Below are 12,985 nucleotides of genomic sequence, written 5' to 3'. Positions count from 1 at the left end.
GTCCGCATTACTGAAGATGCCGCACCGATCCGCCTGTCGATCTCACGATCCACTCTTCCCTCACTCGTGAACAAGACTCCGAGGTACTTGAACTCCTCCACTTGGGGCAAGATCTCCTCCCCAACCCGGAGATGGCACTCCACCATTTTCCGGGCGAGAACCATGGACTCGGACTTGGAGGTGCTGATTCTCATCCCAGTCGCTTCACACTCGGCTGCGAACCGATCCAGCGAGAGCTGAAGATCCTGGCCAGATGAAGCCATCAGGACCACATCATCTGCAAAAAGCAGAGACCTAATCCTGCAGCCACCAAACCAGATCCCCTCAACGCCTTGACTGCGCCTAGAAATTCTGTCCTTAAAGGTTATGAACAGAATCGGTGACAAAGGGCAGCCTTGGCGGAGTCCAACCCTCACTGGAAACGTGTCCGACTTACTGCCGGCAATGCGGACCAAGCTCTGGCACTGAGCATACAGGGAGCGGACTGCCACAATCAGACAGTCAGATACCCCATACTCTCTGAGCACTCCCCACAGGACTTCCCGAGGGACACGGTCGAATGCCTTCTCCAAGTCCACAAAACACATGTAGACTGGTTGGGCAAACTCCCATGCACCCTCAAGGACCCTGCCGAGAGTATAGAGCTGGTCCACAGTTCCACGACCAGGACGAAAACCACACTGTTCCTCCTGAATCCGAGGTTCGACTATCCGGCGTAGCCTCCTCTCCAGTACACCCGAATAGACCTTACCGGGAAGGCTGAGGAGTGTGATCCCACGATAGTTAGAACACACCCTCCGGTTCCCCTTCTTAAAGAGAGGAACCACCACCCCGGTCTGCCAATCCAGAGGTACCGCCCCCGATGTCCACGCGATGCTGCAGAGTCTTGTCAACCAAGACAGCCCCACAGCATCCAGAGCCTTAAGGAACTCCGGGCGGCTCTCATCCACCCCTGGGGCCTTGCCACCGAGGAGCTTTTTAACTACCTCAGCAACCTCAGCCCAAGAAATAGGAGAGCCCACCACAGACTCCCCAGGCACTGCTTCCTCATAGGAAGACGTGTTGGTGGGATTGAGGAGGTCTTTGAAGTATTCCCTCCACCGATCCACAACATCCGCAGTCGAGGTCAGCAGAACACCATCCTCGCCATACACGGTGTTGATAGTGCACTGCTTCCCCTTCCTGAGGCGGCAGATGGTGGTCCAGAATTGCTTCGAAGCCGTCCGGAAGTCGCTTTCCATGGCTTCCCCGAACTCCTCCCATGTCCGAGTTTTTGCCTCCGCGACCGCTGAAGCCGCACACCGCTTGGCCTGTCGGTACCTGTCCGCTGCCTCAGGAGTCCTATGAGCCAAAAGAACCCGATAGGACTCCTTCTTCAGCTTGACGGCATCCCTCACCGCCGGTGTCCACCAACGGGTTCTAGGATTACCGCCACGACAGGCACCAACCACCTTGCGGCCACAGCTCCAATCGGCCGCCTCGACAATAGAGGCGCGGAACATGGTCCATTCGGACTCAATGTCCAGTACCTCTCTCGTGACATGTTCAAAGTTCTTCCGGAGGTGGGAATTGAAACTCTCTCTGACAGGAGACTCTGCCAGACGTTCCCAGCAAACCCTCACAATGCGTTTGGGCCTGCCAGGTCTGTCGGGCATCCTCCCCCACCATCGCAGCCAACTCACCACCAGGTGGTGATCGGTAGAAAGCTCCGCCCCTCTCTTCACCCGAGTGTCCAAAACATGAGGCCGCAAATCCGATGACACAACTACAAAGTCGATCATGGAACTGCGGCCTAGGGTGTCCTGGTGCCAAGTGCACATATGGACACCCTTATGTTTGAACATGGTGTTTGTTATCGACAATCTGTGACGGGCACAAAAGTCCAATAACAAAACACCACTCGGATTCAGATCCGGGCGGCCATTCTTCCCAATCACACCTCTCCAGGTTTCACTGTCGCTGCCAACATGAGCGTTGAAGTCCCCCAGTAGAACGAGGGAATCACCCGGGGGCACACTCGTCGGCAGAATTGTACCGTAAAAATCACCGACATTTGTAGGGAAAAACTTGCTCAGTTCTCCTGAGAATGATTTGCTTGTGCAAACAATGAAAAGTAGCAAGAAAGTATCCACAGTAGAAATAAGAGCTGCCTTTACAGTAATGCACTGTAAAAACAACCACCGTAGATTTTATGGTTAAAAAAAAAACAAAAAAACTGACTGCTTATTCACCAGAATTTTAACGTAAAATTAAAGGTTGGTCGCAGTTTTTTTTAAATTTACTGTAATTTGGTGTAAAAATAATAAATTCTACTGATTAAGCTGTCAGGTTGAGTTTTTTTTTTTAACTGTAAAATCTACAGATTTTTTTCTCTCAGTGAAATTTCCTGATAATTTTGATGTTTAAGAAATCAAATAAGAAATAAGTGATATTTATTTTTATTGAAACTGACCCCAGTGTCTCATAGGATTAAACATTGGCACAAAATTGAGAGTAACATTTTTTTTAAAATGAAGCTGTCGCCAGAATTCTACCGTAAAAATAACAGTGCTACGGTTTTTGTCATTTACAGTAAAAACCACAGACAATTTTACGGTAAAATTCTGGCAACTGAACTGCCATTTTTTTAAACATTGAATCAACAGATATTTATATATATACAGGTAAAAGCCAGTAAATTAGAATATTTGGAAAAACTTGATTTATTTCAGTAATTGCATTCAAAAGGTGTAACTTGTACATTATATTTATTCATTGCACACAGACTGATGCATTCAAATGTTTATTTCATTTAATTTTGATGATTTGAAGTGGCAACAAATGAAAATCCAAAATTCCGTGTGTCACAAAATTAGAATATTACTTAAGGCTAATACAAAAAAGGGATTTTTAGAAATGTTGGCCAACTGAAAAGTATGAAAATGAAAAATATGAGCATGTACAATACTCAATACTTGGTTGGAGCTCCTTTTGCCTCAATTACTGCGTTAATGCGGCGTGGCATGGAGTCGATGAGTTTCTGGCACTGCTCAGGTGTTATGAGAGCCCAGGTTGCTCTGATAGTGGCCTTCAACTCTTCTGCGTTTTTGGGTCTGGCATTCTGCATCTTCCTTTTCACAATACCCCACAGATTTTCTATGGGGCTATGGTCAGGGGAGTTGGCGGGCCAATTTAGAACAGAAATACCATGGTCCGTAAACCAGGCACGGGTAGATTTTGCGCTGTGTGCAGGCGCCAAGTCCTGTTGGAACTTGAAATCTCCATAGAGCAGGTCAGCAGCAGGAAGCATGAAGTGCTCTAAAACTTGCTGGTAGACGGCTGCGTTGACCCTGGATCTCAGGAAACAGAGTGGACCGACACCAGCAGATGACATGGCACCCCAAACCATCACTGATGGTGGAAACTTTACACTAGACTTCAGGCAACGTGGATCCTGTGCCTCTCCTGTCTTCCTCCAGACTCTGGGACCTCGATTTCCAAAGGAAATGCAAAATTTGCATGGTTGGGTGATGGTTTGGGGTGCCATGTCATGTGCTGGTGTCGGTCCACTCTGTTTCCTGAGATCCAGGGTCAACGCAGCCGTCTACCAGCAAGTTTTAGAGCACTTCATGCTTCCTGCTGCTGACCTGCTCTATGGAGATGGAGATTTCAAGTTCCAACAGGACTTGGCGCCTGCACACAGCGCAAAATCTACCCGTGCCTGGTTTACGGACCATGGTATTTCTGTTCTAAATTGGCCCGCCAACTCCCCTGACCTTAGCCCCATAGAAAATCTGTGGGGTATTGTGAAAAGGAAGATGCAGAATGCCAGACCCAAAAACGCAGAAGAGTTGAAGGCCACTATCAGAGCAACCTGGGCTCTCATAACACCTGAGCAGTGCCAGAAACTCATCGACTCCATGCCACGCCGCATTAACGCAGTAATTGAGGCAAAAGGAGCTCCAACCAAGTATTGAGTATTGTACATGCTCATATTTTTCATTTTCATACTTTTCAGTTGGCCAACATTTCTAAAAATCCCTTTTTTGTATTAGCCTTAAGTAATATTCTAATTTTGTGACACACGGAATTTTGGATTTTCATTTGTTGCCACTTCAAATCATCAAAATTAAATGAAATAAACATTTGAATGCATCAGTCTGTGTGCAATGAATAAATATAATGTACAAGTTACACCTTTTGAATGCAATTACTGAAATAAATCAAGTTTTTCTAAATATTCTAATTTACTGGCTTTTACCTGTATATAATTATTTTTTTTTTACAGTTAAAATGTATGGAAAGCAAAATGTTTTTAAGCCGGCCTGAAACTGAATCCAAAAGCGGGCGTGTGAAAAGTGAAGGTAACGTACAGTACTCACCGGACACTTCATTAGGTACCACCATTTCCAAATACTGTAGTACTCGCAAAAAATACTAGTAAAAAAAATGTACAGCCACACTTTGAAAAACCAACAATGAAGTACTTCTTTAATCAAGCACGTGTAAAACATAGAAAATAGCAAAGCTTGAGTTACGTATCAATAAATATGAAGCACTTTAGAAAGTTCATTTCATTCAGGGGTTCAACTCAAAAAGTGAAAAAAAATAGTGCAAAATATCTCCAGAATGTATTGAAGCAGAGGTCTTCAAGCAGAGGTCTTCAACTAGAGGTCTGCAGAGGTCTTCAACTAGAGGTCTGCAGAGGTCTTCAACTAGAGGTCTGCAGAGGTCTTCAACTAGAGGCCTGCAGAGGTCTGCAACTAGAGGTCTGCAGAGGTCTTCAACTAGAGGTCTGCAGAGGTCTTCAACTAGAGGTCTTCAACTAGAGGTCTGCAGAGGTCTTCAACTAGAGGTCTGCAGAGGTCTTCAACTAGAGGTCTGCAGAGGTCTTCAACTAGAGGTCTGCAGAGGTCTTCAACTAGAGGCCTGCAGAGGTCTGCAACTAGAGGTCTGCAGAGGTCTTCAACTAGAGGTCTGCAGAGGTCTTCAACTAGAGGTCTTCAACTAGAGGTCTGCAGAGGTCTTCAACTAGAGGTCTGCAGAGGTCTTCAACCAGAGGCCTGCAGAGGTCTTCAACTAGAGGTCTGCAGAGGTCTTCAACTAGAGGTCTGCAACTAGAGGCCTGCAACTAGAGGCCTGCAGAGGTCTTCAACTAGAGGCCTGCAGAGGTCTTCAACTAGAGGTCTTCAACGAGAGGTCTTCAACTAGAGGTCTGCAGAGGTCTTCAACTAGAGGTCTGCAGAGGTCTTCAACCAGAGGCCTGCAGAGGTCTTCAACTAGAGGTCTGCAGAGGTCTTCAACTAGAGGTCTGCAACTAGAGGCCTGCAACTAGAGGCCTGCAGAGGTCTTCAACTAGAGGCCTGCAGAGGTCTTCAACTAGAGGTCTGCAGAGGTCTTCAACTGGAGGTCTTCAACTAGAGGTCTGCAGAGGTCTTCAACTAGAGGCCTGCAGAGGTCTTCAACTAGAGGTCTGCAGAGGTCTTCAACTGGAGGTCTTCAACTAGAGGTCTGCAGAGGTCTTCAACTAGAGGCCTGCAGAGGTCTTCAACTAGAGGCCTGCAGAGGTCTTCAACTAGAGGTCTTCAACGAGAGGTCTTCAACTAGAGGTCTTCAACGAGAGGTCTTCAACTAGAGGCCTGCAGAGGTCTTCAACTAGAGGTCTGCAGAGGTCTTCAACTGGAGGTCTTCAACTAGAGGTCTGCAGAGGTCTTCAACTAGAGGCCTGCAGAGGTCTTCAACTAGAGGTCTGCAGAGGTCTTCAACTGGAGGTCTTCAACTAGAGGTCTGCAGAGGTCTTCAACTAGAGGCCTGCAGAGGTCTTCAACTAGAGGCCTGCAGAGGTCTTCAACTAGAGGTCTTCAACGAGAGGTCTTCAACTAGAGGTCTTCAACGAGAGGTCTTCAACTAGAGGCCTGCAGAGGTCTTCAACTAGAGGTCTGCAGAGGTCTTCAACTGGAGGTCTTCAACTAGAGGTCTGCAGAGGTCTTCAACTAGAGGCCTGCAGAGGTCTTCAACTAGAGGTCTGCAACTAGAGGCCTGCAACTAGAGGCCTGCAGAGGTCTTCAACTAGAGGTCTGCAACTAGAGGTCTTCAACTAGAGGCCTGCAGAGGTCTTCAACTAGAGGTCTGCAACTAGAGGCCTGCAACTAGAGGCCTGCAGAGGTCTTCAACTAGAGGTCTGCAACTAGAGGCCTGCAACTAGAGGCCTGCAGAGGTCTTCAACTAGAGGTCTGCAACTAGGGGTCATCAACTAGAGGCCTGCAGAGGTCTTCAACTAGAGGTCTGCAACTAGAGGTCTTCAACTAGAGGCCTGCAGAGGTCTTCAACTAGAGGTCTGCAGAGGTCTTCAACTAGAGGTCTGCAGAGGTCTTCAACTAGAGGTCTGCAGAGGTCTTCAACCAGAGGTCTGCAGAGGTCTTCAACTAGAGGTCTGCAGAGGTCTTCAACTAGAGGTCTGCAGAGGTCTTCAACTAGAGGTCTGCAGAGGTCTTCAACTAGAAGTCTGCAGAGGTCTTCAACTAGAGGTCTGCAGAGGTCTTCAAGCAGAGGTCTTCAACTAGAGGTCTGCAAAGGTCTTCAACTAGAGGTCTGCAGAGGTCTTCAACTAGAGGTCTGCAGAGGTCTTCAACTAGAGGTCTGCAGAGGTCTTCAACTAGAGGTCTTCAACTAGAGGTCTGCAGAGGTCTTCAACCAGAGGTCTTCAACAGAGGTCTGCAGAGGTCTTCAACTAGAGGTCTGCAGAGGTCTTCAACCAGAGGTCTTCAACTAGAGGTCTGCAAAGGTCTTCAACCAGATGTCTTCAACAGAGGTCTGCAGAGGTCTTCAACTAAAGGTCTGCAAAGGTCTTCAACTAGAGGTCTGCAGAGGTCTTCAACTAGAGGTCTGCAGAGGTCTTCAACTAGAGGTCTGCAGAGGTCTTCAACCAGAGGCCTGCAGAGGTCTTCAACTAGAGGTCTGCAGAGGTCTTCAACCAGAGGTATTCAACCAGAGGCCTGCAGAGGTCTTCAACTAGAGGTCTGCAGAGGTCTTCAAGCAGAGGTCTTCAACTAGAGGTCTGCAGAGGTTTTCAACTAGAGGTCTGCAAAGGTCTTCAACTAGAGGTCTGCAGAGGTCTTCAACTAGAGGCCTGTAGAGGTCTTCAACCAGAGGTCTTCAAACAGAAGTCTTCAACCAGAGGCCTGCAGAGGTCTTCAACTAGAGGTCTTCAACCAGAGGCCTGCAGAGGTCTTCAACTAGAGGTCTGCAGAGGTCTTCAACTAGAGGTCTTCAACTAGAGGTCTGCAGAGGTCTTCAACTAGAGGTCTGCAGAGGTCTTCAACTAGAGGTCTTCAACTAGAGGTCTGCAGAGGTCTTCAACTAGATGTCTGCAGAGGTACTGCACCACATTTCTACTTCATTTGACTTCTAACTAGTTTTTATATTCCCTTACAATCGTTCATATCTTTAAAACACAAACATTGATCCAACACACGGTAGTGTCGTTTACATATGGCAGCAGCATGGCCAGCTAGCAATTAGCACACTAGTAGCTAGCTAGAGAATAGCACGCTGGTTGCCAGCCAGCAATTAGTGGTATTATTTAAATATATCACAACAACATTTATACCATCTATTGTAGCCAAGATAGCATTCAAAATAGCCACCGATTAGCTTGCTAGTTGCCAGCTGGCGGTTAGCACCCTAGTTTCCAGATAGCGATTAACATGCTACTTGCCAGCTAGCAGTTAGTGGTATTATTTAAATATATCAGTAGTGGACTACATTTATGTAATATCGTAGCAAAGATAGTGGTTAAAATAGTTAGTGATTAGCACGCTAGTTGCCAGTTAGCAATTAGCTTTATTCAAATATCTTAATTTTGCCCTCTGACAAGGTACATTTATATCATGGAAAAGATAGCATTTGAAATCATTAGCGATTAGCATACTAGTTGGCAAATAGCAATTAGCATTCTAGCTACCAGGTAGCAATAGGCAAGCTGTGGTATTATGTAAATATGTTAGTATTGTACATTAAAAAGGTAAATATGTTAGTTAGTATTATACATTAAAAATGTATTAGTAAATATGTTAGTATTGTACATTAAAAAGGTAAATATGTTAGTTAGTATTGTACATTAAAAATGTATTAGTAAATATGTTAGTATTGTACATTAAAAAGGTAAATATGTTAGTTAGTATTATACATTAAAAATGTATTAGTAAATATGTTAGTATTGTACATTAAAAAGGTAAATATGTTAGTTAGTATTATACATTAAAAATGTATTAGTAAATATGTTAGTATTGTACATTAAAAAGGTAAATATGTTAGTTAGTATTATACATTAAAAATGTATTAGTAAATATGTTAGTATTGTACATTAAAAAGGTAAATATGTTAGTTAGTATTGTACATTAAAAAGGTAAATATGTTAGTTAGTATTGTACATTAAAAAGGTATTAGTAAATATGTTAGTATTGTACATTAAAAAGGTAAATATGTTAGTTAGTATTGTACATTAAAAATGTATTAGTAAATATGTTAGTATTGTACATTAAAAAGGTAAATATGTTAGTTAGTATTATACATTAAAAATGTATTAGTAAATGTTAGTATTGTACATTAAAAAGGTAAATATGTTAGTTAGTATTGTACATTAAAAAGGTAAATATGTTAGTTAGTATTGTACATTAAAAAGGTATTAGTAAATATGTTAGTATTGTACATTAAAAAGGTAAATATGTTAGTTAGTATTATACATTAAAAATGTATTAGTAAATATGTTAGTATTGTACATTAAAAAGGTAAATATGTTAGTTAGTATTGTACATTAAAAAGGTAAATATGTTAGTTAGTATTGTACATTAAAAAGGTAAATATGTTAGTTAGTATTGTACATTAAAAATGTATTAGTAAATATGTTAGTATTGTACATTAAAAAGGTAAATATGTTAGTTAGTATTATACATTAAAAAGGTAAATATGTTAGTTAGTATTATACATTAAAAATGTATTAGTAAATATGTTAGTATTGTACATTAAAAAGGTAAATATGTTAGTTAGTATTGTACATTAAAAAGGTAAATATGTTAGTTAGTATTGTACATTAAAAAGGTATTAGTAAATATGTTAGTATTGTACATTAAAAAGGTAAATATGTTAGTTAGTATTATACATTAAAAATGTATTAGTAAATATGTTAGTATTGTACATTAAAAAGGTAAATATGTTAGTTAGTATTATACATTAAAAATTTAACTTTATGAGCAGTTCCATTGCAAATATACACAACATATTAGGTGTGGGCTCTTGGGCTCTTGGCCTGGGAAAGGTTGAAGACCCCTGCAGTTGCAGATTGTAACAAACGTCCAATAGAAGTTTGTTTTTATTTCATCCATTTTTCAGATTTTTAACCACTGGATCATGTTCCAACCTGCAAACATTTCCTTTTCTGAGTCTGAATTAACTCACTTTTGCACCATTTTTTGGACACACACCTGTGTGTGTATGTTTATATATATATATATATATATATATATATATATATATATATATATATATATATATATATATACATAGCATATTGCATAAATAAGTAAAACCACAATAACAAAAAATATAGCTATAAAATCAGTACAAAGTAGAAAGTCTTTGGTATTCCAATGAGAACTTGATGGTGTTTGCATAGTCCACACACACACACACACACACACACACACACACACACACACACACACACACACACACACACACACACACACACACACACACACACACACACACACACACACACACACACACACGTGCACTGGTTGTCATGGCAACAGCAAGCGTCACGCCTCGGGGACAAAAACTAAACGGGCAGGAAAAATCGGAGGACTACAAGACAAATGACGGGAGTGCAAAAGGAAAGCTTTTCTTCTTTTGCTTCTGGCGTTTTCTGAGCCAACGTGAACATGTTAATAAATTGAGTAGTCACTAATATTTCACACCAAGTAAATCTTTCAATAATAAATGTTTTGTTTAAATCTTTGATATTTGCCAACTCTGACTAATCTGACTTTTGACTTCCTGTTTATGAGATAATCCGACTTTTTACTCCCTGTTTGAGATAATCCGACTTTTGACTTCCTGTTTATGAGATAATCCTACGTTTTACTTCCTGTTTGAGATAATCCTACTTTTTACTTCCTGTTTATGAGATAATCCTACTGTTGATTTCCTGTTTATGAGATAATTCTATTTTTTTCCTGTTTATGAGATAATCCTATTTTTTACTACTCGTTTATGACATAATCCTACTGTTGACTTCCTGTTTGAGATAATCCGTTTTTTTTTTTTTACTTCTCCTTTATGAGATCATCCTACTTTTTACTTCCTGTTTATGAGATAATCTGACTTTTTACTTCCTGTTTATGAGATAATCCGATTTTTTACTTCCTGTTTATGAGATAATCCTACTTTTTACTTCCTGTTTGAGATAATCCGACTTTTTACTTCCTGTTTGAGATAATCCGACTTTTTACTTCCTGTTTATGAGATAATCCTACTTTTGACTTCCTGTTTATGAGATAATCCTACTTTTGACTTCCTGTTTAGGAGATAATCCTACTGTTGACTTCCTGTTTATGAGATCATCCTACTTTTTACTTCCTGTTTATGAGTTAATCCGACTTTGTATTTACTGTTTAGGAGATAATTCTATTTTTTTTTCCTGTTTATGAGATAATCCTACTTTTTACTACTCGTTTATGAGATAATCCTACTGTTGACTTCCTGTTTATGAGATAATAAAACTTTTTACTTCTCGTTTATGAGATGATCCTACTTTTTACTTCCTGTTTATGAGATAATCCGACTTTTTACTTCCGGTTTATGAGATAATCCTACTTTTTACTTCCGGTTTATGAAACAATCCTACTTTTTACTTCCGGTTTTTGAGATAATCCGACTTTTTACTTCCGGTTTATGAGATAACCCTACTTTTAACTTCCTGTTTATGAGATAATCCTACTTTTTACTCCCTGTTTATGAGATAAACCTTTTTACTTCCTGTTTATGAGATAATCCTACTTTTTACTTCCTGTTTGAGATAACCCTACTTTTTACTTCCTGTTTATGAGATAATCCTACTGTTGACTTCCTGTTTATGAAATCATCCTACTTTTTACTTCCTGTTTATGAGATAATCCTACTTTTTACTTCCTGTTTATGAGATAATCCGACTTTTTACTTCCTGTTTATGAGATAATCTGACTTTTCACTTCCTGTTTATGAGATAATTCGATTTTTTACTTCCTGTTTATGAGATCATCCTACTTTTTACTTCCTGTTTATGAGATAATCCGATTTTTTACTTCCTGTTTATGAGATAATCCGACTTTTTACTTCCTGTTTATGAGATAATCCGACTTTTTACTTCCTGTTCATGAGATAATCCTACTTTTTATACATCAAAATGGCCACCGCATGCTTTCATTTATCAGTGTGCAGTCCTCCTGCACTACATAAAGTGTATTTTAACGCCTGTGTGGTTATCAATAACTGTAATATTACTGACATGACAGCCAAAAAGGTGATACTTGTCTCCTAAGTAATGATTGTCTGATATTACTGATATGACAGCCAAAAAGGGGATGTTTGTCTCCTAAGTGATGATTGTCTCCAGCTGGTAGAGCAAGTGTACTTCAAACACCAAGTGTACTTCAAACAAGTGCTTTGGTAAACTAGCATTAAGATTGTTGGAAGCAATCCAAAACAGGCTGCCTGAGTAAAGAGGATAAAAAAGTTTTAAAAAAAAAAGTCTCCAAGGTCTTAAGTGCTTGAGTCTCATCACATGTCTGCAAAGTTGGCGAGGGCGGCCATGACGGCGGCGTGTCCCCTGGCAACTGCGCCCAAGAGCTGTGACGGGAACGACGGCGTTCCCAGGTCGACCTGCGGGGGACAGAAGCAGCGTTTGGTTGAGCAACCAGAACACACACACACACACAGCTGTGAATGACCACGTCGGCGTACGTGCAGCAGGTAGACCGCCCTGGTGACCTCGCGCCCGCCGCGTCTGATGGGCTGCAGGAGCCAGCAGCTGGGCATCATCTCGCCCCGGACGGCCTCCACGCCGCCACGTGGCAGGGACTCGTCAAACGCCGACTGCATGGCCAGCACGTGCACGCCGCCCTGCAGCCATCACCCACATTTTTATTGAGTGACTTTTTGTATTGTTGCGCCGTCTTTGCAGAGACTTTTTTATTTTTTTTTATTTTGCAGAGACTTGACTGACCTGCTTGGACTCGGTGCTGATGCAGCAGAAATCTCGCGGACGGCTGAGGTGGCAGCTGGAAGGTTCTGTGAGGATGTAGACTGGACACACAAGAATGAAGTCGTTACATTTTGACAATTGTTGACTTTTAAAATTAAAAAGGGCCCCCGGGGGCCGCACCTACAGCGCCAATGCAGGGCATTCAATGTTTCATTTCACATTTGAAACCTCTAAAGGCCTAGTGGCCACATGCGTGGACAGCACCTTTTAGCTCTTATTTCCAAAATTGTGTACACTACTGAATTGGGGTCTGTTGCGTTTTGGACCAGTTGTTCCTCCCAGGGAATTCAAGTCACAATTCGCTCACAAGTTCTTTCCGACACTTAAAGCTGAGTTGAAAAACCACCAGAGACGGAATAGGTATTTTGTTGTATATTCTCAAAGCTTTGCATATAAATTGATTGAGACCAGTCGAACCATAGAACATTCTATTGCGCCTCCCAAAATGGTCTGTCTTCCCGATCCCACCACCCTCTCTCTCTCGTCCCATCTCTGTAGCCAAAACAAAATGCTAGTCTAAACACATTCCAAAGAACTCAAGGTTATCACACACAGTATGCTTGCTGACAGAGCATCAAGAGAATAAATGGAAAACACGAGCTGTTTTCAAATATGACAAAAAAATGGAAGAAGTACAACTTAAATAAAGTTAAAGTTAAAGTTAAAGTACCAATGATTGTCACACACACACTAGGTGTGGCGAAA

The 12,985-nt window shown here is 41.7% G+C and overlaps 1 protein-coding gene across 4 annotated transcripts in view; it reads right to left on the bottom strand.

The window, feature by feature from the left end:
- Positions 1-10,466: 10,466 nt before the first annotated feature.
- stard9 (StAR-related lipid transfer (START) domain containing 9) overlaps positions 10,467-12,985 on the bottom strand; it is a 160,536-nt gene continuing 158,017 nt past the window's right edge. For 3 of the 4 annotated variants that reach the window (XM_061969195.1, XM_061969197.1, XM_061969198.1), the window contains 4 exons: positions 12,242-12,321; positions 11,980-12,138; positions 11,006-11,898; positions 10,467-10,544 (listed from right to left, as the gene is read on the bottom strand). In XM_061969195.1, the coding sequence (XP_061825179.1) occupies positions 11,797-11,898; positions 11,980-12,138; positions 12,242-12,321 (341 nt within the window). In that variant the 3' untranslated portion in view covers positions 10,467-10,544; positions 11,006-11,796. The remainder of the gene's footprint in view (positions 10,545-11,005; positions 11,899-11,979; positions 12,139-12,241; positions 12,322-12,985) is intronic. The other variant, XM_061969196.1, reaches the window with a different exon arrangement.

This window comes from Nerophis lumbriciformis, linkage group LG08, assembly GCF_033978685.3.
Source record: "Nerophis lumbriciformis linkage group LG08, RoL_Nlum_v2.1, whole genome shotgun sequence".
In the NCBI taxonomy this organism is placed as follows: domain Eukaryota; kingdom Metazoa; phylum Chordata; class Actinopteri; order Syngnathiformes; family Syngnathidae; genus Nerophis; species Nerophis lumbriciformis.
Note: the sequence above shows the minus strand (reverse complement) of the source record. Positions and strands in the feature narration are given on the sequence as shown.